The sequence below is a fragment of the Hoplias malabaricus genome, chromosome 11, assembly GCF_029633855.1.
Source record: "Hoplias malabaricus isolate fHopMal1 chromosome 11, fHopMal1.hap1, whole genome shotgun sequence".
NCBI lineage: Eukaryota > Metazoa > Chordata > Actinopteri > Characiformes > Erythrinidae > Hoplias > Hoplias malabaricus.
In genome coordinates, this window is record NC_089810.1 from 19,005,271 (window position 1) to 19,030,420 (window position 25,150).

Sequence of the window (25,150 nt, forward strand, 5' to 3'; positions counted from 1 at the left end):
ACACACTCTATCAGATTAGGCCTTGAAATAAAAAGTGTCTCCACAGTGGGAGGGCATCTGAGGCCCTTTTTTAAAAAAAAACGATTTGACTCAGTTTTTGGTAAAGACGGCCCATCTCCGGCACTCCGAGAAACTTAAGCAATTTTTATCAGAGCGCTCTGTGGACTGGCCCCGCTGGCCCTGCCCTTCACTGGAACAGATTCCTGGTCTTTTCTTCATCCGTCCCCTTTCCCAACAAACGCTTTTCCTTCCTCACTTCTCCTTTACTGCCTTTTTCTTTCTGCCCTCTGTCTGCCACTTTCACATTCCTCTCCCTGTAGCCCTTTTCTCTCACTATTTTTTTTTCTGTCTTCCCCTCTAGCTCTCTCTTTATTAAAGTCTTCATTTCTTACTTTTATCTATTCTTCCCCTATAATAAGATCAAAAAAACAATCATAGACGTCCATTCATTTTGTGTTTATTTGTTATAAATACCATATGAATGTACTTGACACTTCAGTCACATTGGATTAAGCTCTTAGTAACGTCAATCAGCTTTGAGTGTGAAAATATTAGTGTATCCAACAACAAGTGCAGCGCTATGCTTCTTTTATAGATGACAAAACACAGTAGCACACCCCAACACCCCGATTTCACATGCTGATTTATTTAACAGGGACCCAAAGACACAATAATATCCCCTAATTAAAAGTACATAACCCATGCCCTTAAGGGAACCACTACGGTGACAGTAAGGTAGCACTAGTGACAGTTTTTCTGACAGTGTAGGCACACAGGAGGTAAAACAGGGTTAAACTGCAGGTACAGTATAGGAGTAGACGTCTCCACGGTCAGTCTGCTGCATTGCATTGTTTATTAAAAAGGCACGGAGGGAGCGCTGGCCTTAGCTGCTTTGCTGCACCACGATGGCATAAATATTAAAACCGATCTCTGGGGAGAGAAAGGTCCACAGAGCCTTGAGAAGATCAAGGCTCCTTTCATGAGAGAATGGAGGAGGGAGAGCTGGAGGTGCACAGGAGAGAAATTTCCATCCGTTTAGGCCAGACGATTTCTCCCCGTTTCACCATGCACATCATTTATGTCTCATTCTGGGTGATTTTAGGTCCATGTGGATTATAGACCTAAACACTGTCTAACAGGCTACAGGCAGCGTGTTCGTTCAGTGGTGAAACATTTATACAGTTTAAATTACTCAACCTGCTAAGATATGTTTGTTGATTTTAGCCTAATAGATGTTCATGGATAGCTGTTTGAATGACACACACAATAACACAAGACTACTGTATGTGTATATGTACAAAATACAGCAGGGATTGTAAAATTAATGTACATATTATGACGACATTATTTTATTAGCTATTATTTTAAATAGCTGGCGCAGCAGGTAGTGTCGCAGTCACACAGCTCCACGGACCTGGAGGTTGTGTGTTCGATTCCCGCTCCGGGCGACTGTCTGTGAGGAGTGTGGTGTGTTCTCCCCGTGTCCACGTGGGTTTCCTCCGGGTGCTCCGGTTTCCTCCCACAGTCCAAAAACACATGTTGCAGGTGGATTGGCGACTCGAAAGTGTCCGTAGGTGTGAGTGTGTGAGTGAATGTGTGTGTGTGTGGGTTGCCCTGTGAAGGATTGGCGCCCTCTCCAGGGTGTATTCCCGCCTTGCGCCCAATGATTCCAGGTAGGCTCTGGACCCACCATAACCATGAATTGAATAAGTGGTTACAGATAATGAATGAAAAAAGAGACAGGATTTTCTTATGGACATCTCATTTCGAATTCACTTTGTTGGCCCAATCCGTGCAGTGAAACACACATTTACACACACACTAGTGAACACTAGGGGGCAGTGAGCACACATGCGTAGATCGGTATATTTCTTACGTATATCACATCTCTCATTTCTGATCTAGTGTTTGCAGCTTAATGAAGGCACAACACATCAGTTTAGGGTTTCTGCCACTGTATCATATCACACTGTCTAGGAATAATACATTATATATATATATATATATATATGTAGCTCATGCCGTCATTGTGAGGAGTAAGTGTGTGTGTAGGTGAAGGGCTCGGAGGACTGTATGGGAGGAAAGGGGAGGAAAAGTTATGTGTGTTCGCACACCGAGGCACAGAGTGACGAACGTCTGTGCTGAAGGTCAGCTCTGATGGATGCATCCTGACATGCCCACAGAGCATGATGTCAGAGCTCCAAATAGCAGCTGTGTGTGTAGAGATACATATATGCAAGAACTGTCGCGTTAAACTTTGGATGTATGATTAAATCTTTTTTTTTCTTTTACTCCTTCGTACCTCCCAGAATTCAGGGATGTATTAGGCATATGTTGAGGCAACATTACGTGTATAAATAGATTTCACACACATATTAAACCCACACACACTGTTTTAACTGATGTATTGAAGTTATTACCAGGTTAGTTATTATATAAAAAATAGGTGTTTCCGAGGTTACCTTGAGTAGCTTTGTTTATGGGAGAGTGTAGTGTATGAGCACAGTACTGAGAAAGCTCTATAAGGTCATTCTGAGTTATTTGTATGAGAGTGTATCATCTGTAATGTGTGTTTAGCATTTGTGTGTGTTTTGGAACTTCAAGCAGGACATCGATGCCCCAGATTGGAGCAGAAGAAAAGCGCTCGTTCATTGTGTTTGTGCGGCAGTGTCGAGACTCTGTACGCTGGCTGCGCTCAATGGGAGGCCAGCTGAGAAAATGTCACACTGAACGTCGCTTGGGCTACTACACTTAAGCACTCAGCCGAACCCCTATTCACAGAGCCATTTACAGGAGGAGGCGGATATTCAGCTAATCCAGCCGGGGGAATGGCCCCTCTCACTGCAGTCTTTATCAAAGTTCAGCACAATGCTGTGTGACAGAATGACAAGAGCTGATATGTGGACAAGCTCTGTTTCTGGACCTCTCTCGGTCTTTGCTGTGTCTTCGGTTGGAGGTGAATTGTTGCTTTTGTGGTTAAAAAGGAGCTAATTTGTAGTGGCTCAAATGTAGAGCAGTAGAACACTCGTTATGTTCTGAACGTTTTCGGAGAAAGGGAGCTTTGGTGATTAGAAGAAAGGAGGGTGTGTGTGTGTATGTGTGTGTTGGTGTGAGTTCTGTGCTGCACATGTAATTGCTTTCTAGTATTTAGAAACACCAGCAGGTCTGGGCACAGATCTTTTGGGGAACCAGGGGCTCAAGAGAAAATGAGAGAAACTAAATGTGGACATAATATAATTGGGTTTATGTCATACGTCTTTATCAAACAAAACAGTGAAATCATGTTTCAGAGGAAACCAAACCAAGTATTTGGAATATTTCAAAGACAAGCCAGGTCTTTGTTCTCCTTCTGCCCTCTGTAACCCATTTTCAGTAGCTGTAACCAGTGTGGCGCAGCAGGTAGTGTCGCAGTCACACAGCTCCAGGGACCTGGAGGTTGTGGGTTCAAGTCCCACTCTGGGTGACTGTCTGTGAGGAGTTGGTGTGTTCTCCCTGTGTCAGTGTGGGTTTCCTCCGGGTGCTCCAGTTTCCTCCCACGGTCCAAAAGCACATGTTGGTAGGTGGATTGGTGACTCAAAAGTGTCCATAGGTGTGTGTGTGTGTGTGTTGCCCCCTCCAGGGTGTTTTCCTGCATGTGCACAGTGATTCTGGGACCCATCACGACCCTGAACTGGATAAGCAGTTACAGACAATGAATCAATCAATGTAAAAATATGGAAATTGACATTTAAGGTCATTTTAATTTTTGATTTTACAGGAAATTACCATATAATGAACTGGTGGACTCGTGTGTGCACGAGAAGCTGAAATGATAACTATACAGAAAGTTGATTCAACTGCAGCTATTTAGAATAAAGTGAATGGGGTGTGGGGTTCTACAGATTTGAAATGTAACAGTGTTACGATGTAAGTGGCACTACACACAGGTATTGTGTGAGATGTGCATGTGTGACAGCGTTTGAAACAATTGGCCAAAAAAATAATAATAAACCACACACATACAAAAACACAAAGCACACACACCAAACACGTGCTAACTGCAAGTGTCATCTTGACATAAAGAGTGACAGATCTCAGAAAATTGGAAAACTTGGAAAACATGTCACACCACCACATCTCCCTATGCAAATGTGTCATAGAAACCTGAACACATTTAATATTCCCCAGTGTGTGTGTGTGTGTGTGTGTGTGTGTGTGTGTGTGTGTGTGCAGTGTTGCTGAAGTAGAGCAGTGAATATGTCACTGATGATTTTTGCAATTTGTGTGAACGTCCTGAATGAGATAATGCTGCACAGATGTGTGTGTGTGTTTGTGTGTGTGTGTGTGTGTGTGTGTGTGTGTGTGTGTGTGTGCAAGTACGTGTGTGTGTGTGTGTGTGTGTGTGTGTGTGTGTGTGTGCAAGTACGTGTGTGTGTGTGTGTGTGTGTGTGTGTGTGTGTGTGTGTGTGTGCATGCATGTGCATGTGAGATCACACCCACCAAAAAGCTCTGCATTAGCAGCTGCTGGGCTGTTTTGCATACGGCAATGGCAAGAGACGGAGTGAGAGGAGATGGACGGGAAGATAGGAATTTGCATATTTGCATATGCAGTGGCAATATGCCCTCAGCGCCACAGAAAAATGGGAGATTTAGAATTGAGAGAGAGAGAGAGAGAGAGAGAGAGAGAGAGAGAGAGGATGAATGAATGAATAAGGAATGCTTTCGAGCATAGAAACTAAGCTGTAAGGATTTTCTTGAAATTGGCCCAAGCATCAGTCTCTCTCTCTCTCTCTCTCTCTCTCTCTCTCTCTCTCTCTCTCTCTCTCTCTCTCTCGTATGAGGCTGAGATTAAGGCAAGCTTTAGGGCCCAGTGATATGGACAGAATATCTACAGTATCTACTGTTTAAGTGTATTCTAATTATTATTATTATTTGTATGATACTGTTTGCGAGGGTCATTGTAACAAAGCAGTAGAAGTCAGTGCTAACAGTAAAGAGGAGCTGTAGATACTGACTAAGCACTGTCTCCTAATCCTGAAAGTCTGAGGATCCTCTTAATCAATATTCTCTGCTTCCTTCTCCATTAACACGTTTCAGCAAGACAAGTAATGTCCTAACACTAAAGAGAAGCCTTTTCAAGCAGAGAAAGTAAATTCACTCGTTTCTTGTTGTGAGAAACATGCAGTTTGAATAGTGCTTGCTGCATCATAACTCATTGTTTCATAAATAACCTTTTATTATAGCCTTTACATGATATAGCGCCGTATGAATACATTGTTGGCCAAAGTTCACTGCGTGAAGCTGCCTTTTTGCTTTAAACATGTTTTAAAAAACCTATTTTTGTAGTTTTTCCCTGTGAACCATCCTTGGTTGTAGGGTAACTGAAGCCCAGTCATCACCAGAGACCCTCTCTCACAGGGACACAGCAATTTTAGTCAGAGTCATGGTGGGTCCGGAGCCTACCCAGAATCATTGGGCACAAGGCAGGAACACAACCTGGAGGGGGCGACACACACTCACACATTCTCTCACTCCTACGGACACTTTTGAGTCGCCAATCCACCTACCAATGTGTGTTTTTGGACCGTGGGATGAAACTGGAGCACCTGGAGGAAACCCACGCGGACACAGGGAGAACACCACCCAGCTCCAAAATTACTTCATTAAAAAATAAGCTTTTTTCCTTCTCCTGTAGAGTTACTATTTTGGAGATACATGTTTTTATTTGGACAGTGACAAAATGTAGGCAATACCTGAGGACGTGGAAAAAACTACATTTTTGTTTTGTTTTGTTTTGTTTTCTTTCGAACATCCATTTTATAACAGCAGACAATGTTTCTGAACCCAAAAAAGAAGGTTCTGTGAGACAGCAGTGAATGTTGCTCGACTAAAGGCTAATTTACAACACTGAGCCATTACCTTGGAAGCTCACAGAATCACCTCTGATTGGTTTAGGATGTTCAGCCTCTTTCGATGTTGGTTTTGCGAGGGCTAATATTGTGATAATGATGAACACACAATGCACTGTACTGCCCCAGCAAACAGAAAAGAAACAGGTAACAGAGGAAGCAGGAGATTCCCATTTCAGCCTGCTCGCCTCTGTAGGAAGCAACAGGAAACCCAAGCTTTTTTATTTTACAGGGTGTATTTTAGATCTGTGGTAATGGTGTTTAGATTCTGAGGCAGAGGACAGAGTTCTTTGCAACACCTTATCTTCTGTAATGGAAAGTTACCAGTTGTTTTCTATAATCACAGCCATTTGCTGGTTTTTACAGCAGGAGCAGATGGGTATGGAATGATCAGCTCTGACAGCATTACACAACCACTAATAGATACTATTTACTGGACAGACTAGTATCTATGTCATATTTCACAGACTAAATATACGTGCATCCTTTGCCGGTGTGGAACAATTTTGATGAATGGACTGGTTTATGTGTGTGTACCAGACTTCAGTTCCTCTCTTAGAACAATGTGTTCGTCCAATGTTCTCTTTACAGAGCAGATGAATGTGGTAACCCCAAACACACACACACACACACGCACGCACACACACACACGCACGCACACACACACACGCACGCACACACACACTAGTTCATTGTGTGCATGTGTTTTTCTTTCGGTGCAGTTCTTTCTCTGTATAATATTCAATTCTGTATTCAAGGGGCATTTTTCTCAAGAGTTCCTTACACTCATTCCATCCTGTTCTCTCTCTCTCTCTCTCTCTCTCTCTCTCTCTCTCTCTCTCTCTCTCTCTCCCTTGCTCCCTGTATGGCCTTGTGTCCTCTGTCTCTTTCAGACTCTCCGATTACTCTTCCTGTGGCTTTGCTGATTCTGCCTATATATTTTATGCAGTGTATACCTATATTTGCTCGGAGAGAGTGGTGATTGATGGGCTCCCAGCTGTTCCTAGTGGCTGTGCAGCTCACACGCTCTCCCAGTGGCTCTCCTCCCAGCACGGTGCCCGGGAGAGCGAGCGAGCAAGAGAGAGAGAGAGAGAGAGAGAAAGAAAGAGAGAGAGAGAGGCCGACTGGATGGAAAAATTCACCCCGGCTCAAACTGTGCACCCCCCACCACTTTTCCGCATCATATTAGCCAACCTCCACACTGCAGACAGAGCACCTCTCATGACTAGCGCCCGCAATTTACACAAAAACATTAGATCTATGGAAATGAGTTTCCTCCAGCATTTGTCACTTTTACATACTGTATGTGGGTCCTGCACCTTGTAGGTAATAGATGGTGGTTTTAGGTTTCATGGAATCAGTTTCACATTAGCTGATTATGGCCAGGGCTCAGGGACAGATATTTTCCTCTGGTCCTAGTATAGCAGAACTTCTCTCTTTCCCATACTTTCTATGTGCTGATATATGTCCTATTTTACACATGGGCTCAGTGTTCATTCATTCATTCATTCATCGTCTGTAACCGCTTATCTAGGTCAGGGTCACAGTGTGTCCAGAGCCTACCCGGAATCACTGGGTGCAGTGTGGGATCACACCTTGGAGGACACACACACCTATGGACATTTTTACAATGCCAATTCACCTACAAACATGTTTTTTTGGACTGTGGGAGGAAACCGGAGCACCCGGAGGAAACCCACGCAGACACAGGGAGAACACACCAACTCCTCACAGACAGTCACCCGCAGAGGGACTCGAACCCACAACCTCCAAGTCCCTGGAGCTGTGTGACTGCGACACTACCTGCTGCACCACTGTGCCGCCCTGAAATACAATATGATTATTTAAATAAAAAATATATGTATAAAAATGTAAAAATAAATAAATAATTGCCTGAATTTTTTCCTCCACCATTTTGATGAAAAATATATTTTTATATATTGCTGGTAAACTCATCTTTATACATTAATTTCAGACTATTTACCACATTCCAGTTATTAATAATGTATTAAATTTGACAGCTGAGTTGGAACCACACCAAACCTAAAAAAAGCCTATTTTAGTTACCAAGGCCACGACCATGAATACATTTCTATATGAGCAGCTATTCAGCCTGCGAATGTGTGGCTTAAAATGAAAGGTGTTTTACAGCAGATAGTCTTCGGTACAGGGGGACAACCCCACCCTGAACTTTGACAGTTTGACCCTTACATTTCACACTAATCTCCATCATTCTTAAAGGCACAGTAACAAAAACAGCCGGTGTAATTCTAAGGGATAAAGAGTTTGGGGAAAAATCAAGGAAGATGATTTAGAGCTGTTTATGATACATAAAACCACAGAGATATTATAAGTGGGAAAGCATAAACACTGAGAAAATGCTGAAATGTGGCCCTTTAATGCTTTGACTGGCAAAACTGTAGCAATTTAAATCATTCTTGATAAAGTTTTGGCTGTTCACTGCTATCTGTGTCCTTCATTAACCTCGTGTCCTCGTATGTGTTTATTTCTTTAGAGCTCCGGAGATCATCCTTGGCCTGCCCTTCTGCGAGGCTATAGACATGTGGTCCCTGGGCTGTGTCATCGCTGAGCTCTTCCTTGGCTGGCCGCTTTACCCCGGGGCGTCTGAGTACGATCAGGTAAGATAATCAGAACATCTTAATCCCACACTCTGCAAATACTGGAGAAAAGGCACACATGGGTTATTAGTGACTATTGCTGTAGCAAAAGCCTGGGAAAGGGTCTGAATCTATAAAGAGCAGCTACATGTTCTCCGTCGTTGTAACCCACCGGATTCCCTCTGTTGCCTTGTGAAGGTCTTCAACATATCAGCTGTTGGTTGATAATAGAAAGGAGGCATTGAGGGGACAATTATACATCACAGATGTTTATGAGCAAGTGAGAAATGACATTTCCTGTTTGGCATTTTGCTATTGAGTGCGGCCCTGCAGAGAGAGTTCTCTCAGCAAACGGCTAAAAAAACATCCCTCAATTACTGTTTGTGCTCCAGGGAGAGAAAACAAAACAGACCTCTGGCTATGCTGCTGTTCTCACAGCTTTCCTAAAGTTCTGTGTATGTGTGAGGGCATGTATTTAGCTTTTTGTGAGGACCCTATGTCCCCAGGCTGTTGGAAAACATGAAGAATGGAGGGATTTGGCTGGCCCTCATGAAGAAAACGAGAACACAGAAACAAAGATTGCGGCTTTCATTTGAAAACATAAAAGAACAAAGCGGTTTTCTTTTAGAACCCGTGATTAAGGTAAGGCTTAGGTTAGTTGTATGCACAGTATTACTCAGTAACAGGCATCTAGGAGAAAAATGCCCCACAAAGACAGGAAAACGAACCCGAGTGTGCGCTCACTGTCAGGCTTTCATCTCTCTCAGGCTGTTTTGTAGTGCTGGACAAATGCCACAACCTGCCCAATTAGCCCAGTTCCTACGCTGTAGAGTGGGGCCTTCTCTTAAAACTCAAAACCTGGCTCCACTGAAAGGCCCAGGGCCAATGTTCAAACTCAAAGCAAATCAAAACCGCGGTAAACAAGCTCTGGAGCTCTGCTAAGGACTGCTGATTTGCCTCCTGCCATTTCGGCATCCCGTCTCCTCTCTGTGACTTTTGGAGTTATTTTCAGTGCCTTTGACGCATTTACGCCAGTTTGACGCTAGTCTGGTAGATGGGTGGCATTTTGAGTGTTTAGCCATGAGTAACCATGCCATTTCAGCTTTGGTAAACACTCAGAACAAGTCATCTGTAATCAACAGATGCTAAGGAGCAGCTCCACTGATTTTTAAGTGGATGGAAAGGTCTAGTTCAATTTTCACATTGATACTTATATCACAAGCATGGCAATAAAATAACAAGCCTAGTTTTGCCGGACCACAATTAGCCATAAAACCATTGTAACAGAGGTGCTTTTGGCAGTTCAAAAACAGGAAAGCCCAAAATACATACCCTTGTCATTGGTAGGTCTGGTTAAGCTTTGGTGCTTCATATCAATGTCTTTGTTTCAATGTGGTTTTTATTATGTGATTGTGTTGTACAGAAAATATGAATAAGTTTTGTTTTTAATATATAACACCGGCATCAATGTTAAAATAAATACTAGATGATTTAGCAAAGAATATAGAAGACCAAGAACATTGTTGATTTTAAGAATTATTTATTTATTAAATTTACCTTTTTAGAGTAAAACCTGTGAAGATTAATGAGGCTGTGTGGAGTTTTATAAACACAGTACTGCCACAAAATGTCTCTATTTCAGGCATCTTATTTCACACACGTGAAATAAGACAAATTCAGCAGTCTTCCTCTCTCTGTAAGATATAATACATGTGTAAGTGTTGCAGCATTCTGGGCCGTCCCTAACCCTGCTGAGCTTGTGAACAGTGGAGTAACGTAACTAACGCAGAGTCAAACACAGCCCCAGAAACACCCCAGAAACAGAGCATGTTCCTGTTTTATTTCTTATTATTTATTTATATGAAACTGTAAATGACCCCGTCTGGCTCTACTAGGCGATAACTCTGTGTGTGAGCCTCCAAGCTCTTTCTTGAGTTACTGAATCTCGACACACCCACGGACCAAGCCACAGTTCATGCTTCTTTGGTTCCAGCTGGGAACTAATTTTTCTTGTTTGTGAACCATTTTATGTCGCTGGAAACAAACTGAATGGTTCCAAATTTAGTTCACAAACTGGAACCGTTCTGTTTTGTCGTTGGTGGAAAAGCGCTATGTGAAATATGGCTGAACTAACAACAGGTGGTGTAGTAGCTCCACCTTGGGAAATATGGCTGAACTATCAGCAGAAGGTGAAATAATGTTTCTACTCATGCAGTTTAACATTAGGGGTCACTCAGTCAATCAGTCAGTCAGTCTGTCACTCGGTCAGTCACTCAGTCAGTCACTCAGTCGGTCAATCAGTCAGTCAGTCACTCAGTCAGTCAGTCACTCAGTCAGTCACTCAGTCAGTCAATCAGTCACTCAGTCAGTCAGTCACTCAGTCAGTCACTCAGTCAGTCACTCAGTCAGTCAATCAGTCAGTCAATCAGTCACTCAGTCAGTCAGTCAGTCAGTCAATCAGTCACTCAGTCAGTCAGTCACTCAGTCAGTCAGTCATTCAGTCAGTCACTCAGTCAGTCAGTCACTCAGTCAGTCAGTCATTCAGTCAGTCACTCAGTCAGTCAGTCAGTCACTCACTCAGTCACTCAGTCAGTCAGTCACTCAATCAGTCACTCAGTCACTCACTCAGTCACTCACTCAATCAGTCAGTCAGTCACGCAGTCAGTCAGTCAGTCAGTCAGTCACTCAATCAGTCACTCACTCAGTCACTCACTCAATCAGTCAGTCAGTCACTCAGTCAGTCAGTCATTCAGTCAGTCAGTCAGTCAGTCAGTCACTCATTCAGTCACTCAGTCAGTCACTCAATCAGTCAGTCAGTCAGTCATTCACTCAGTCAGTCGCTCAATCATTCAATCAGTCAGTCACTCACTCAGTCAGTCAGTCAGTCAGTCACTCAGTCAGTCAGTCAGTCACTCAGTCAGTCACTCAGTCACTCACTCAACCAGTCAGTCAGTCAGTCAGTCATTCACTCAGTCAGTCAGTCAGTCAGTCACTCAATCATTCACTCAGTCAGTCACTCACTCAATCAGTCACTCAGTCAGTCAGTCACTCAATCAGACACTCACTCACTCACTCACTCAGTCACTCCTTCAATCAGTCACTCACTCGCTCACTCACTCAGTCACTCCTTCAATCAGTCAGCCAGACACTCAGTAGGCCAGTCAAGCAGTCAGTCAGTCACTCAGTCAGTCACTCAGTCAGTCAATTAGTCAGTCAGTAAGGGAAAATGCCTCTTCTAGGCTGGCCCAGTAGGAGGTCCGGCAAAAATGCATGTTGTCTGAACACAGTTGTGGATGGAGAACACTAAATAAAGCTTACATAAATTTCTAATGTAATATTTTTAGATGCACATCACCTTGAGGTCCTAACTTGAAATCACTCACTCACACATGTTAAATGGGCTAAATATCACCCACCAGGTGGTGGCTAGTAACCCTCACATCACTGATTTACATCACTGCCAATGTGCCCTTGTTGTCAGTAAAAAATCATCAAAAGTAAAAAACTAATAAGTAACTAAATATCTAAATCCTGCCTCATTGAGCATGCTTTTAGCAATCTACCATGAAGCCTAGCATTCACCACACTGTTTTAACAACTGAAAAATGCAGAATGAGTTACACGGTATGCTGATTGCTTCTGGGAGTGTAACATCACAACTAAACCTCCTCAGCTGTATGTTTTTGAAATGCTAATATAAGCTTCGGGAACTGAAGGCCGGAATCAAGCACAAGATGCTGATTTCCCAGCTCTGACATACCAGCTAAATCTGGCAATTAACTGATGAGATGAGGAGGTGTGCTTGAGGAAGAAAATCACCCAGTTGTGCAAGAATCTGGCCCTCAGGACCAAAGTCCCCCACCCTTGTGCTAATGATTACATTCCTGTCCTTCTGAGTCATATTTGATTTGCCAACAGGCATCAGCATAACATTTACGCTAAAGGACTTAGAGTACTGAAAGTTAATTATGGAATTGTTTACCACATTCTACTATTAAAAAAAGCATTTGAACTTGCAAAGCCAAACCCAAGATGGGAGAATAAGTGAGAAGCTATGTAACACGCTTGGCTGATTAGGACGGGAGTGAGAACCCAGTAGAGAGAAGTGGGAGACACAGAGTTTCTTTTATTTAAGACATGAACGTTTGACTTATGAACTAAGGCTTTTCACTTCCACATTTTAACTTATCAGGCTGAGTCTGTGTGGCCTCTATCTCTCTGGTTTCCTGAATAAAAAAAGTGATGTATAAGTAGGCCGTAATAAACCACACACAGATAAGCCATAACTTATCACCCCTCTGGTCACTGGGACTGACTCTCCACCTCACAGACGAGGTGTGAGTGTCAAGACTGACAGCAGTCATTAATGAATCTAACTTTAAAAAGTGTAAAAACCCAATCTAATTTTTTTTAAGTTTATTGTTTATTGCAAATAAATACTTTTTCCAAATGTGATACCTGCAACAAAATCCAATAATGTTAATAGAAGAGAATGGTTACGGTTATGGTTGCTTCACCTCTGCTTTTAATAACACTCTTAAAGGAGCACTAGGTAATTATTGTGGTGCTCCACTGACATAATAGGTAAAATAGAGTCATCTGTCATTGCTACTCTGGACTCAGCACTGCAGAAACAGTACTATGTAAGTTATAGTGGAGGGTAGGAAACCACCCCCTCATTCCCCTTTCCCCTTTGATTGCAGGACAGTGCAGCAACAGTGAGTTACACTCTGCAACTCTCTGAGGAGCCCAGGAGCAAAAAGAATGTTCCTTTAATAGTCAGTTGGGGACTGATAAAACCAACTGATGCAGGATTGTTTGCCATTCCTCCGTTATATAAGTCCTCAGCTGTAAAACTGTATGAGGCCTTTGTTGTTTTGTTTTGCATTTTTCTCTGTTATAGAAGCAGGGTGATTTGGAGGTCAGGAGTACACTGATTACACAGCCATGCTTTTGAAACGTGTGCAGAATGTGGCCTAGCACTGACATGTTGAAATAGGCATGGATGTTCAGAAAAGAAGGAGTCACCAGATAAGCAGCATATGTTTCTCCTGATCTTTTTGTGATAATGGTGCCTTCACAGATGTGTAAGTTACAAATCCCATGGGCACCCGTACCATAGGTTTACAAATGTCTGCTTTCTGGTTTTATTCGCATTTCACATACATTTTTGGAGCTTACATCACATTTTGCAACACTAGTCTAGTGGAAAAGCTGTTGTGTTCTAGCACTCAGTAAGCCTATTTCTAATTATAACACTAACTCTGAAAGACAGGGAATCCTCCACAACTGGGTAAAAAAATATCTCAGTGATTTTATTTCCTGAGCTGAAAAGTGAGCCGACGCTGTGATCAAGGTTTGTGGAGCTGCCGTGAGCTCAGGCCCCGGATAAGAGAGGCACTGATTGGTGGGGAAGAGGCAGAATGGGGGGGAGATGATTATTGCCTGATGCCGTTGCCTGCCAGACTCCCGCATTTAGACGTCTTTCAGGTGTATGAATGGCATTCTGTGTAATTGCAGCTCTCAGGCGAGCCTCTAAAAGACTTTTTGGGAGAAGGAATAAACCGAGTAGTGACAGCATTCTTTCAGCTGCTGTTTACTCAACTTCTAATGCCGTTATGCCGGGGATATCGCATAGAGGTTGGTGCCAAGAGACTGATATGCTGTGGACATTACTGACGCAGCTTTAGTCTGATTTGGTTCAGAGCACTGTTGAGGATTCTTATCCCATGAAACGTGCCTCTAGCTTTCTGCAGTCTTTAAGATATTAAAAATGCCTGTTCTTTTGTTTCTTTTTCTCCAGATTCGGTACATTTCTCAAACACAGGGCCTGCCAGCGGAGTATCTGCTTAGCGCAGGCACGAAAACCACTAGGTTCTTCAACAGAGACCCAGATTCCACTTATCCTTTATGGAGACTGAAGGTATGATTGCACACACTTACTCACATATAGCTGTATACAAATTTGGGCAAATTACATAATGTGTTCATTTTCTAAATGAAAATAAGTACAGAAATAAGTTCACGGTTCATTTTGGTTCACCATTATTGTTTATATGCTAGATGTCATACATCAAACATCATTGCTTTTGTAATATCACAGCATACCTCCACTGTTTAGCCCATCTTTTCACACTGTAATTAAGAGTAAGGTTTTCCCCAGATGCAGTACAGAGTCGTCAGTCAGCACATACATCAGTCTTAAAGGCACAGTAACAAAACAAGCCTGTCAGATGTCAGAAGTGGATTTCAAGTGGGAAATTAAATACAAGAAAAATGTAGTATAAGCGTCCTGATAAAACCATGTGGTGAATAAAGAGTTAGGAAGGGAATAGGAACCCAACCTGGGTTAATTTCTAGGAATTTATGTTTCTTTGTGTTTATTCTATGTACAAAAACCATATACTGCCCTTGCTTTTGGTTTAAATCAGTGGTTCTCAAATTTTTAGACCAAGTACCATCCATTATCCAACCATAACCTCCAAATACCACCTATGATTTTTACCACAGAATCATGTGCGCCCCCTGGTTCTTCCTCTGTTCCAGGGGCATAAGGCAAAATCTTGCTTGAATTTTTGCATGTTTTTGTTGCTGTTTAATTACTTGAAATTTGCATATTTAACACAAAATTATCTAAAACATTTACTAACAATGATAGAGAGAATACAAATAACTATAGGCCTTAACTGAATTTTTAAACACAATTATACATTTATAAGAACATGTAAAATTTATGGCAATAATGTTTATTTGAAAGAAATAAAAACCAGAAGAGGTCTATTTTATATCAGTTATGTGCTTTAATCGGCTACAGGTGAAAGCGGCGGGGGCTTGGGGCAGATGCTCACTGCACTTGTACCAATAGGTGAAGGAGGGGCACTGCTGTGTTAAACCTTGTTTTAGGGCTGTAATGATGCGAAGAACGGCTACGTTTCCTTCAGCCGAGAGTTATTCTCTATTTTTGCCTCTGGATATAGTCTTTCTGGGCTTCAGTGTATTTCTCGGGCTTGGTCTCAGCTTGTTTTTGCTTTACCCTTTTTATAATAAAATCCAAATTGCTCACATCTGTCTCTAGCCTATGCTTACATCCAGTAAGTATCTGAACCTGGGCTTTCTTTACATGGTTTTCTGAATAAACTGGGGGATCGCGTTCCCTCCCTGGAGAATGTGTATGTGTAGCATGTTGTATTTTTCTACAACACAAATGAATTTCATTGGGGTATAATTATGAAATCTGTGAAACATTATGTAATTTACACATGAAAACTTTAGATTTTCAGTTATGAATAAATTCACGTGTGCCACAGTTTGAGACCCATGGGTTTAAACAGTCAAAGTTTCTTTGCACCATATAGTATAGACATGAATCCCCGTCCTTTCCAGGCTCTGAAGACTGATTGTCATGTGTGGTGATTGTGCAGCTGTAGTTGTTTGTTTCTGGATAGTCTCACACAGCTTGCCCCCTGTGAAAGGCTCCGATCTGTTTTCTCTCACTAAATCCTTGATGCTCTTGATGCTGGTTTTAAAACAAACTCAGAATCTAATGAGTGCAGAATGGAATTAGTGTGCGATGATTTGGCAGCCAGAGCAGTGTAGGACTGATCAGACTCACAGGATTCACTGTAGTGAGGGCTGCTCCATTCCTGTTCACCAGACTTTGGCTTCTAGATCAACCCTCAGTGAACTTTGTATAGCCTCACACACACTGAAAGCTAAGCATTCACAGTATTGAACGGTTCCTGGTCCACTCTGAGCTTCAGCAGCATGTGGCCTCCATCCCCTAAGCTGAGTGCACAGACACACACACACACACACACACACAAAAAAGTCAGGTTTTGTTCTCTTTTCTTAAATACACAGTGACACACCTAAAGGTCTTGTCTGTTCTGGTTCTGCTTTCATAAGAAAAATTAAGATTTAACACCATGTAAAGTGTGACATAGCTGACTATAGGAAAAAAGGTATGAGATCTTAAAATGTACACAAATACTATGTTTAGGTTTCAAGTAATGGTTTGGTTTTTCATATGAAAGTGTGTAATTGGAATTTGCAAATGCTACTTGGTAATTGATATTAAGTTATTACTGTTTTACTGTTTTTTTTAAGTGTATGAACATTAATAAGGAATCACATACTTAAAATATGCTGTAGTCAAATTTAATTTACAGTACTCTTATTTAATTTCCAGTACAAACAGTCATTTATGTATAAACTAATGTATAAACTAGAGATATTTTGAGATTGGATAAAAATGAACCACTTGAATAAGAAATAGAAAACTGAGGAACAAAATAACAAAACAAACAGAAATCAAACAAGGAAGCTGCAGGTGTTCTCTGAACAACAACAGCTCTAAGAAATGGTTAGAACAGCATGTGAAATAATAATATAAACAGAAACAATCATTATTCAGTTCTGGTTTATGTGTAATGAACAAACAATGAGTTTGAGTTTACAAGAGAATTGAGAAGCAAATATAATGCAAAATGACAATGTAATCCTAAGTTTGATTTCAGGTTTCACATTCATACATGCACGTTTAAACTCAAAATTCTAATTCACTATTTCCATCTACAGTTTGGTAGACTTCTGCTAACATTTCTTTTACACTGAGATTGGAATATTTAAATATGAAAATGTATTTCCAAATTTGAATTGACATGTTTCATGTGATCATGAAACAACTGTGTAAAAATGATCATTATAACGTTATTCAGCGAATATGTGAATATCTGCACTCTCAAAATTCAAATATTAAAGGGGAAACAGAGCCTCACTGCTTTTCAATAACATTATCAGCCCTGCTGTGCTAATTCTGTGGCAAAATGCTTGTGAAAATGCATTCTGAGGCTATTGCATTTTCATTTTCACAGCCTTCCACCTGCATGTACGAGTGGGAGGTTAAAATTTAAACCTAGGACTGCTTTGCGATTTTGCATATTGCATTAACATTTTAATTTTGATAGCTGATATGCTTCTATATCTGATTTTGCACATTTATTCATTCATTCCTTATCTGTAAGCGCTTATCCAGTTCAGGGTCACAGTGGGTCCAGAGCCAACCTGGAATCATTGGGCGCAAGGCGGGAATACACCCTGGAGGGGGCGCCAGTCCTTCACAGGGCAACACTAACACACACCCATTCACACCTACGGACACTTTGAGCGACCAATCCAAATACCAACGTGTATTTTTGGACCGTGGGAGAAACCGGATCACCCGGCGGAAACCCACTCGGACACAGGGAGAACACACCAAACTACTCACAGTCACACAGTCACCCAAAGCAGGAATCGAGCCCACAACCTCCAGGTCCCTGGAGCTGTGTGACTGCGACACACCACTCTTAGCACGTTTACCATCAGTTAAAACATTGCACCCTGTGATAACTTCTGAAAGTTATAGAATATCTAGATATTTGATTAATCAGTGTTTATACCCACAGACACCAGAGGACCATGAAGGGGAGACAGGAATCAAGTCGAAGGAAGCTCGAAAGTACATTTTCAACTGTCTGGATGATATGGCACAGGTGAGGACATATCCACAGCTCCAGGAGATTGCACAGATAACATGAAATCCTACCTCCAACACACGTATTACACGTCTGACTCGCAGCTTCTGTGTAATAAGTGAGGGCTCTTGACTGATGTTTTTACATAAATGACAGTCATCTCTGTTTATGTTGCTAAAGCACATTTTCCAAATACGTCAGGGCTTTTTGGACACCGTCTCTTGCCTTGTGTGTAATGGCCCATGTCTCTAAGTGTGTTTTGCGTAAGAGACTGGGTTCTTCCTCTGAAGGTAACCCATCGGTCAGTTCACTGTAAGAAAACAAAATTTCATAACTAAAGATTTGAACCTCTAGCTAAATTTGATTTGATGGGTCAAGGGGAATGATTTTTAACATTTCCCTGCAGACATCTGACAGTTATCCGAAATGAAATCAAGGCTGATTTTCCATCAAATTTCCCCTGGACTGACCAGTGCAGCTTGAGATTTTCCAACAGTGATGCAAGGCTTAGCTTAAGTTATTTTTCCTATAAACAGCTATGTCATCCTGCTCCATCAGATTAAAACTTTGCCTGATCTAATTTACTGTAAACTGGAATGAATTCTTGGAAATGTATTGACATGTGGATGGTTAACTACAAATGAGCTCAGAGGATTTTGTGGCCGGAGAATTGGATGAAGGTCAGGCCCTATGACATTACGTGGTATGGCCTCAGTGGTTTCTGCTGTAATGTGTTGTGACCCAGGGCTTACATCAGAACATCCAGCTCCCCTGCTTCACCCTCTCCAGACAGACAAACAGCCAAACACTGTCAAAGCCCAAGCTTCCATTAAGACACTGAATGTTGATATTATGCGTGACTCAGGCTCTGCTCTGGATAAATAAGTATGCAGAGTTTGGGCAGTGTGCTTGGTCTGTATTATGGATGATTGCCTGGACGCTGGGATGATTGCCCGGGAGACGGAATGACTCGGCCTGCTCTCCATCCTCAGAATGACAGGAAATACCGAGATACTGTTTGAAAGGCACATCTGGAATAAGAACATTGCTCATTATGCTATAGGAACACAGAAGTGACCTTTTACCTTGTTCTGTTTAGTGGTGTTTTGCTTTTTTTATTTTTTTTTTTTTTTTGAGCAAACGACATGACACTTTTATACTACTGTTTAAATTGTTCGGGAATCAATATTTCAAATTGTTACAGAGAAACATATACATGTAAGTATTTTCTTCTGAAGAGGTTTAAAGCTAATATATCTGTCATTATGCTACTAGATTTCAGACCTTACCAAATGCTTTGTATTCACCATTGCCCCTCCCTTCAGGAAGGCTTCCCCCTCTCATTTATGTTTGCATCCCCATGCCCAGAGAAAGCACCTGCTAAACACAGGTGAGCACAACAAAAGAGCTATAATTATTGTCAGGGGCATTTTGAGCTTAAAAATATGGAGGAATATTTTGGATTACCACGTTTACCCAGCTATGATGGCTGATTTTGCCTGTAAAAACAAAGAGCAGAGAAAACACACACAGAGAATGTTTGTCATAATTCTCTACGTGATTCTCTAAAGGATGCCTTTACTCCACTATATCTTTACATATTGTATTGTATAAGAAATGGGGAAAATATCGGCAAGAAATATTAGGACTTCTAACAACAAATCAGGACCTAGAAGACCACTGCATGTTTGTCTCTTAAGAAACAGTTTCAGGAAAACTACCCCAAAGACTACTCCCGATTCCAGACCTTTACTTCACTGAATACTTTTGGAATACTTAGAATTAGAGAAACAAGCAAGTCTTACAAAAGAAAAAAAAAGAAGCTGCAGAAATGCAAAAACAAACATTTTGATTTAATTAACAAGTTCTCTGCGATAGAGCAGTAAATAACTACAGTATATAATGTATTATACATTCTTCAGTTTAATTATGTTACAAAGAGCTTTCTGTAAAGCAAGTGTGTGTTTGAATTAGAGTTTGAGCTGGTGTCTGGTGTTCTGTTGGCTCATCCTGTGCGCAGTGTGTGGAGCATCTGCTGTGCTGTCTGTGTGATGTGCACAGCTCTGTCATCCTCACTGCCCAGCAGCACCACAGTGCATTCGGCCATGCAGTTTCAACACAGAGGAAACAAAGAATACGCTCACTGCATTTCTGCTTTAGTCAACTCAGATGAAGTGTCTTCTCTTAACTCACTGTCACAGTCAGAACAAAACTGTGTCTCTGATGTTAATGTTTGGTATTTCATTACTTCAGTATATATATATATGAAGCTTTCATGATGAATCAAACATTACAGTTGCCCCACAATGACTTAGAATAAAAAGATGCCCTATTTACTTCTCTTCAAAGTTGAGCAAGAGGTTTCCATACTGGAATTTTTTGGAAATGCAAAATTTTGATTCCACAATGACATTCTGCTCATTACTGACTGTTGAAAGAGCTTCTGCTGTTCTCTGTTTCTGTACTGAATGTGTGTATTGCTCAGGCATATTTCTGACTCTCGCCTGTGTGTGTGTGTGTTGTTTTTTTCCTCCCAAAGTCATCCCATCTTCCTGCAGAGGACAGTGTGATTATTTTTCACCGCATGTTGGGAGATTATTCCTTTATCATGCGGTGGGTTGATAGGAGAGTGGACGGACAGGAGTGAAATAGCTTGCATAAGAAAAAGAGAGAGGATTCAGATTTGCGTCAGTGACTGGCACTTCATCAGATAGCCTCGGGAGGCAGGGCCACAGATAAATCACACTGCATTATGAAAAATGTGCTCGCTATCTCAGCAAGGGATTCCCAATAAACCAGCCTCGTCCAGTCCCTGTGCTGCCTCTGTCTGACCAGCCACTGCAGGCCAGCAGCGTTACATCTGCAAACGTGTGTACTGTGATGACACAGTGTATTGTTTGTTAATTGTTATCATAATATTTGCAACAGCGATATCACCAAGAGTTCCAATAAGTGAATAAGATCTAAAACAAACAGTTTAATAAACAGTTTGCTGGATTCCTAACCAGTTATTATATGACACCTAGACATGTTCTTATACGAGCGTTTTGAATCAAGACTATCCAAAATGTCACTATCAGAGCAAAAGATTGTTAAAGGGACATATTTGGGTTTTTGCTCCTGAAGCTCCCCCTGGAGTAATTCACTTTTATAGAACTGTACTGAAATCAAATCCTCCAAAATCTACATAGTGCAGCTTCTGCAGTGCCGCTGAGCCCAGAGTTACAGCTCAGTGAAGCATCACAATGATTTCGAAGCTGTAGTTTTAAGGTAAAAAGTTTACATAGTGTTCCTTTTAGTTAACAAGATTTTATTTCAAGTAATTTGGAACCAGCTTATATTTCTATTATAATATGCAATTTATGAACAAATGAACAGGATTCTGATAATTAGCAGGACAATTGGAAGCTGCAAATAAATAATTAAGATGTTTTAGATCTATTCATATAGGCAAAAGAATATATAGATATAGCCAAAAGCTGAATAACATGAATATGAAATGTATTATATATTAGAATGTAATATTAATCATTTTTCAGAAGAGGAACTGTTGATTAAAGATGGATTACTGGTAAAAATTAAATGCATTGGAATTATAAATTATTGTATATGCAAAATAAACATTTATTTTCACTAAATATATATATATATATATATATATATATTTTTTTACATATAATTATTTAAAATATATTAAATAGGTGGATAATTTCACTGATATCTTTTGGTGAATAATATATTTTATTTAACCGTGTATACGTTGTTATTGCATTTTAAATAACATTTATAATATGGCAAGCAGTAGTAAACCTTTGAACTGTGTGTCAGCGGTAGTTCCATGCAAACTGAAATCTTACTGAATAACACACAGAGAGCCACTCAGCAAAAAGACCTCCTCCAGTAGATGATAAACTGCGTGTACAGAAACCACTCATTGTAAATGACTGAGTACCTGTTTCATGCTCATTGACCTTAGCGTCTTTAAAAATGTCATACAGTGTTTTTAATTTATAAATTAATGTATCTGGTTTATCTTTGTTTATTTTGACGTCCTCAGATTGATTAGGATCTCAGTCTCGGCGCCAAGAACATTCCCAAGTGTCTCTGTGAAAAGTTGTTATTAGGAAGACAAATATTTAGGAATGCTTAGAAGGTACAAGGTTACCACTATTTTTAGTGAGACACAGTGACCGCTTGATGACGTATTAGCTGGGCGAAACGTTCAAAACTCCACTAGATTTGTGGGTGTTACTTTCATGGGTCAAATTCTTGTACCTTGTTGAAGAATGGAAGTGACCTTTAGAATATTCTCAGCCAATGCCATTATTCAAACCTTCGGCTGCTTGAAATACTTGTATAGAAAGAGCATTCGTCTTTTTAAGAATGTGCATTCTTTCCTTAGTTATCAAGAGAATGAAATATTGGTACCTTTCACTGAGAAGGGATGCTCAGAGAAACAGCATTTTAGTCTGAGGTAAAAAAAGAAAATCAAATATGTGGAAACAGTAATCTAAGTATTCGTTTTCAAATAGAAAACTCATGATTCGATTTTATCTGAAAAAAAAAAACTGAGCTAGCAGTGGACTATAACTCAAGCAAAGGCAGGTTAACCATATCTAACCTAATGTATTATACGAAATATGATTAGAAATGTCATCTATGGCATGTTAAAACCTGCCCCCAAAGAAGCTGGACCATGTTGCCCATTGCAATATACATCAGTAATGTATTGGAGGTTTTTTATTGTATTCCTGTATAAAGGAATTGAGATTCTGCCTTTATTATTTAATGCACTGTATTTTTTTAGTGAGCATCAGCACCAAATTCAGAACAAAAGTCAGATCCCTGAGGAAGTATTATTAATCAGTTCCATTAAAGTGACCATTAAAGCTGACTAATCACCAGTGAGCCAAAAGGTTAAAACCATTTAACTGTGAACCGAATAACATTATCTCATTACATTGGCACCAATCAGGGAGTGGCACATTTGTACCACAGTGGAGCTCATGAATTGAAACAAGAAACAGGAAAAATGGGTGCGAATAAGGATCGGAGAGATGTTGAAAAGAGCCAAATTGTGAGCGTAGTCAGAGAATCTCTAAAATGGTGCTGTATTCCCAGTACGCACTGAGTAGTACCTATCAAAAGCAGTGCAAGGAAGGGCCACTGGTGAAATGCCGACATTGTCATGAACTCAAGGTTGATCGATGCATGAAGGGGCGAAGGCTAGCCGGTCTAGTTTCATCCCACAGAAAAAATGCTCTGACTTAAACAGTATGACCCTTACAATTTGCCGATGGTCAGAGGAGCTCAGATCCTTACGCTTGCTAATTTTTCTTGGTTCCATTTTCAACTTCAAGAACTGGCAAATCACTTGCTGCATAATATATCCCACCTCTTAACAAGTGCCATTATAATGAGATAATCAGTGTTGTGCCATACCCAGCGTGAACTTATTAAAAGGGAAGAGCGCTGTGGCTGATAAACCTTGTTCTATCTGGTTCTGTCTCACGTGCAGGTGAATGTGACCACAGACCTGGAGGGTAGTGATATGTTGGCGGAGAAGGCAGACCGGAGGGAATTTATCGACCTGCTGACCAAGATGCTGACCATCGATGCAGATAAGAGGATCACGCCCATCGAGACGCTCAACCACCCCTTTGTCACTATGGCCCACCTGCTGGACTTCCCCCACAGCTCACAGTGAGTCTGAGCCTAGGGCTGAGAAAGACATGTTATAATTACGCTTACACTGTACCTTACACTCTGTACCTTATTGCTGATTGGCTCTGACCATATGCCAATGTTAGTGTTTAAACAGTGTCATGCATTATAAGGCCTAAGTAACAGAATATCCATTGTCCATGCTTTAATACACCATACAAAATGTGATTTGAACACAATCAGAGCATACAGGAAAACACATGGTTGTTGCCGGTTTTGAATGATATGGAAAAATGCATTGTGATGGGATTTCTGACCACTAACCCTGCTCCTCTCTTCTACAGCGTTAAATCATGCTTCCAGAACATGGAGATTTGCAAGCGTAGGGTGAACATGTATGACACGGTGAACCAGAGCAAAACCCCCTTCATCACACACGTGGCCCCGAGTACTTCCACCAATCTCACCATGACGTTCAACAACCAGCTTAACACTGTGCACAGCCAGGTCAGTTTCCACACACACACATACTCACACTCACACAATCCTGATCTCACACCCTGTTTCCCCTTCACTCTTAAAGCTCAAATTATTGGATCACATGCATTGACTCATTTGCAGTGGAGCAGTGCAGAGTAATCAGTATTGAACCGAGCTCTGACAATGATCACATTACTTGCCCAGGTTTTCCATGCCAGCATTAAGATCCTAGAGCTTCATGCAGGACTGTGTTTGTGTGTGTGTGTGTGTGTCCAGCCTTATGGCCCTGTGTCACAATGTGCTGATTAAATACATGACAGTGTAGACTTCCTGCCAGGTTTGCATTTTCTTGTGCTCTTCAGTCTCATAGATTATGCTGCTGTTTTTTTCCCACTCCTCATTTCCTTCCCAGCCGCCCGCCACTGCTTCATCAGGGTGTGTTTCTCTAAACTGCTGACCTAAGACCCACATTCACATCATGTCTGCACCCTACATTCTTAGGTCCCACTAAAGGACGACAACTCAGTTTCTCCCTGGTTTAATCTCTTTTTCTATTCTCTCATTTTATCTTTTTTTTGCCTTCCTCTGTTCTCTTTCTCTCTCTCTCTCTCACTCTCACACACAGACATCCCTCTTCACTCTCTCTATGACCCCCTTCTTCTTCTACTCTCTCTCTCTCTCTCTATTCTGTAAATAGCACTTCTATGGTTCAAATCAATGCTGCTGTGTAACAGTGCTCAGTTTCTCTCAGGAGCGTGCTGCAGAGTATTGTGTGTGTTGTGTTGTTGACTCAGTACAGTAAATGTACCTGTTGGAGGTCTTTTGCTGTGAGTGTGTGTGTGTGTGTGTGTGTGTGTGTGTGTGTGTGATTGTGAGCAGACCTGTGCCTTGTTTCATGTTGTATTAGCGGGCTGCAGGCTGAAGTGTTTATTTTGTTTGATGAATGCCACAGTGGCGTATTGATTAACTCTCTCCCCTGGTGCTC

At 41.2% G+C, this 25,150-nt stretch overlaps 1 protein-coding gene across 4 annotated transcripts in view; it reads left to right on the forward strand.

Annotated features, from left to right (window-relative positions):
• Positions 1-25,150, forward strand: part of hipk2 (homeodomain interacting protein kinase 2) — a 117,357-nt gene that overhangs the window by 74,378 nt on the left and 17,829 nt on the right. For all 4 annotated transcript variants that reach the window (XM_066684794.1, XM_066684795.1, XM_066684796.1 and 1 more), the window contains exons 4-8: positions 8,404-8,527; positions 14,310-14,429; positions 17,953-18,039; positions 23,540-23,724; positions 24,030-24,192. In XM_066684794.1, coding sequence (XP_066540891.1) covers positions 8,404-8,527; positions 14,310-14,429; positions 17,953-18,039; positions 23,540-23,724; positions 24,030-24,192 — 679 coding nt within the window. The remainder of the gene's footprint in view (positions 1-8,403; positions 8,528-14,309; positions 14,430-17,952; positions 18,040-23,539; positions 23,725-24,029; positions 24,193-25,150) is intronic.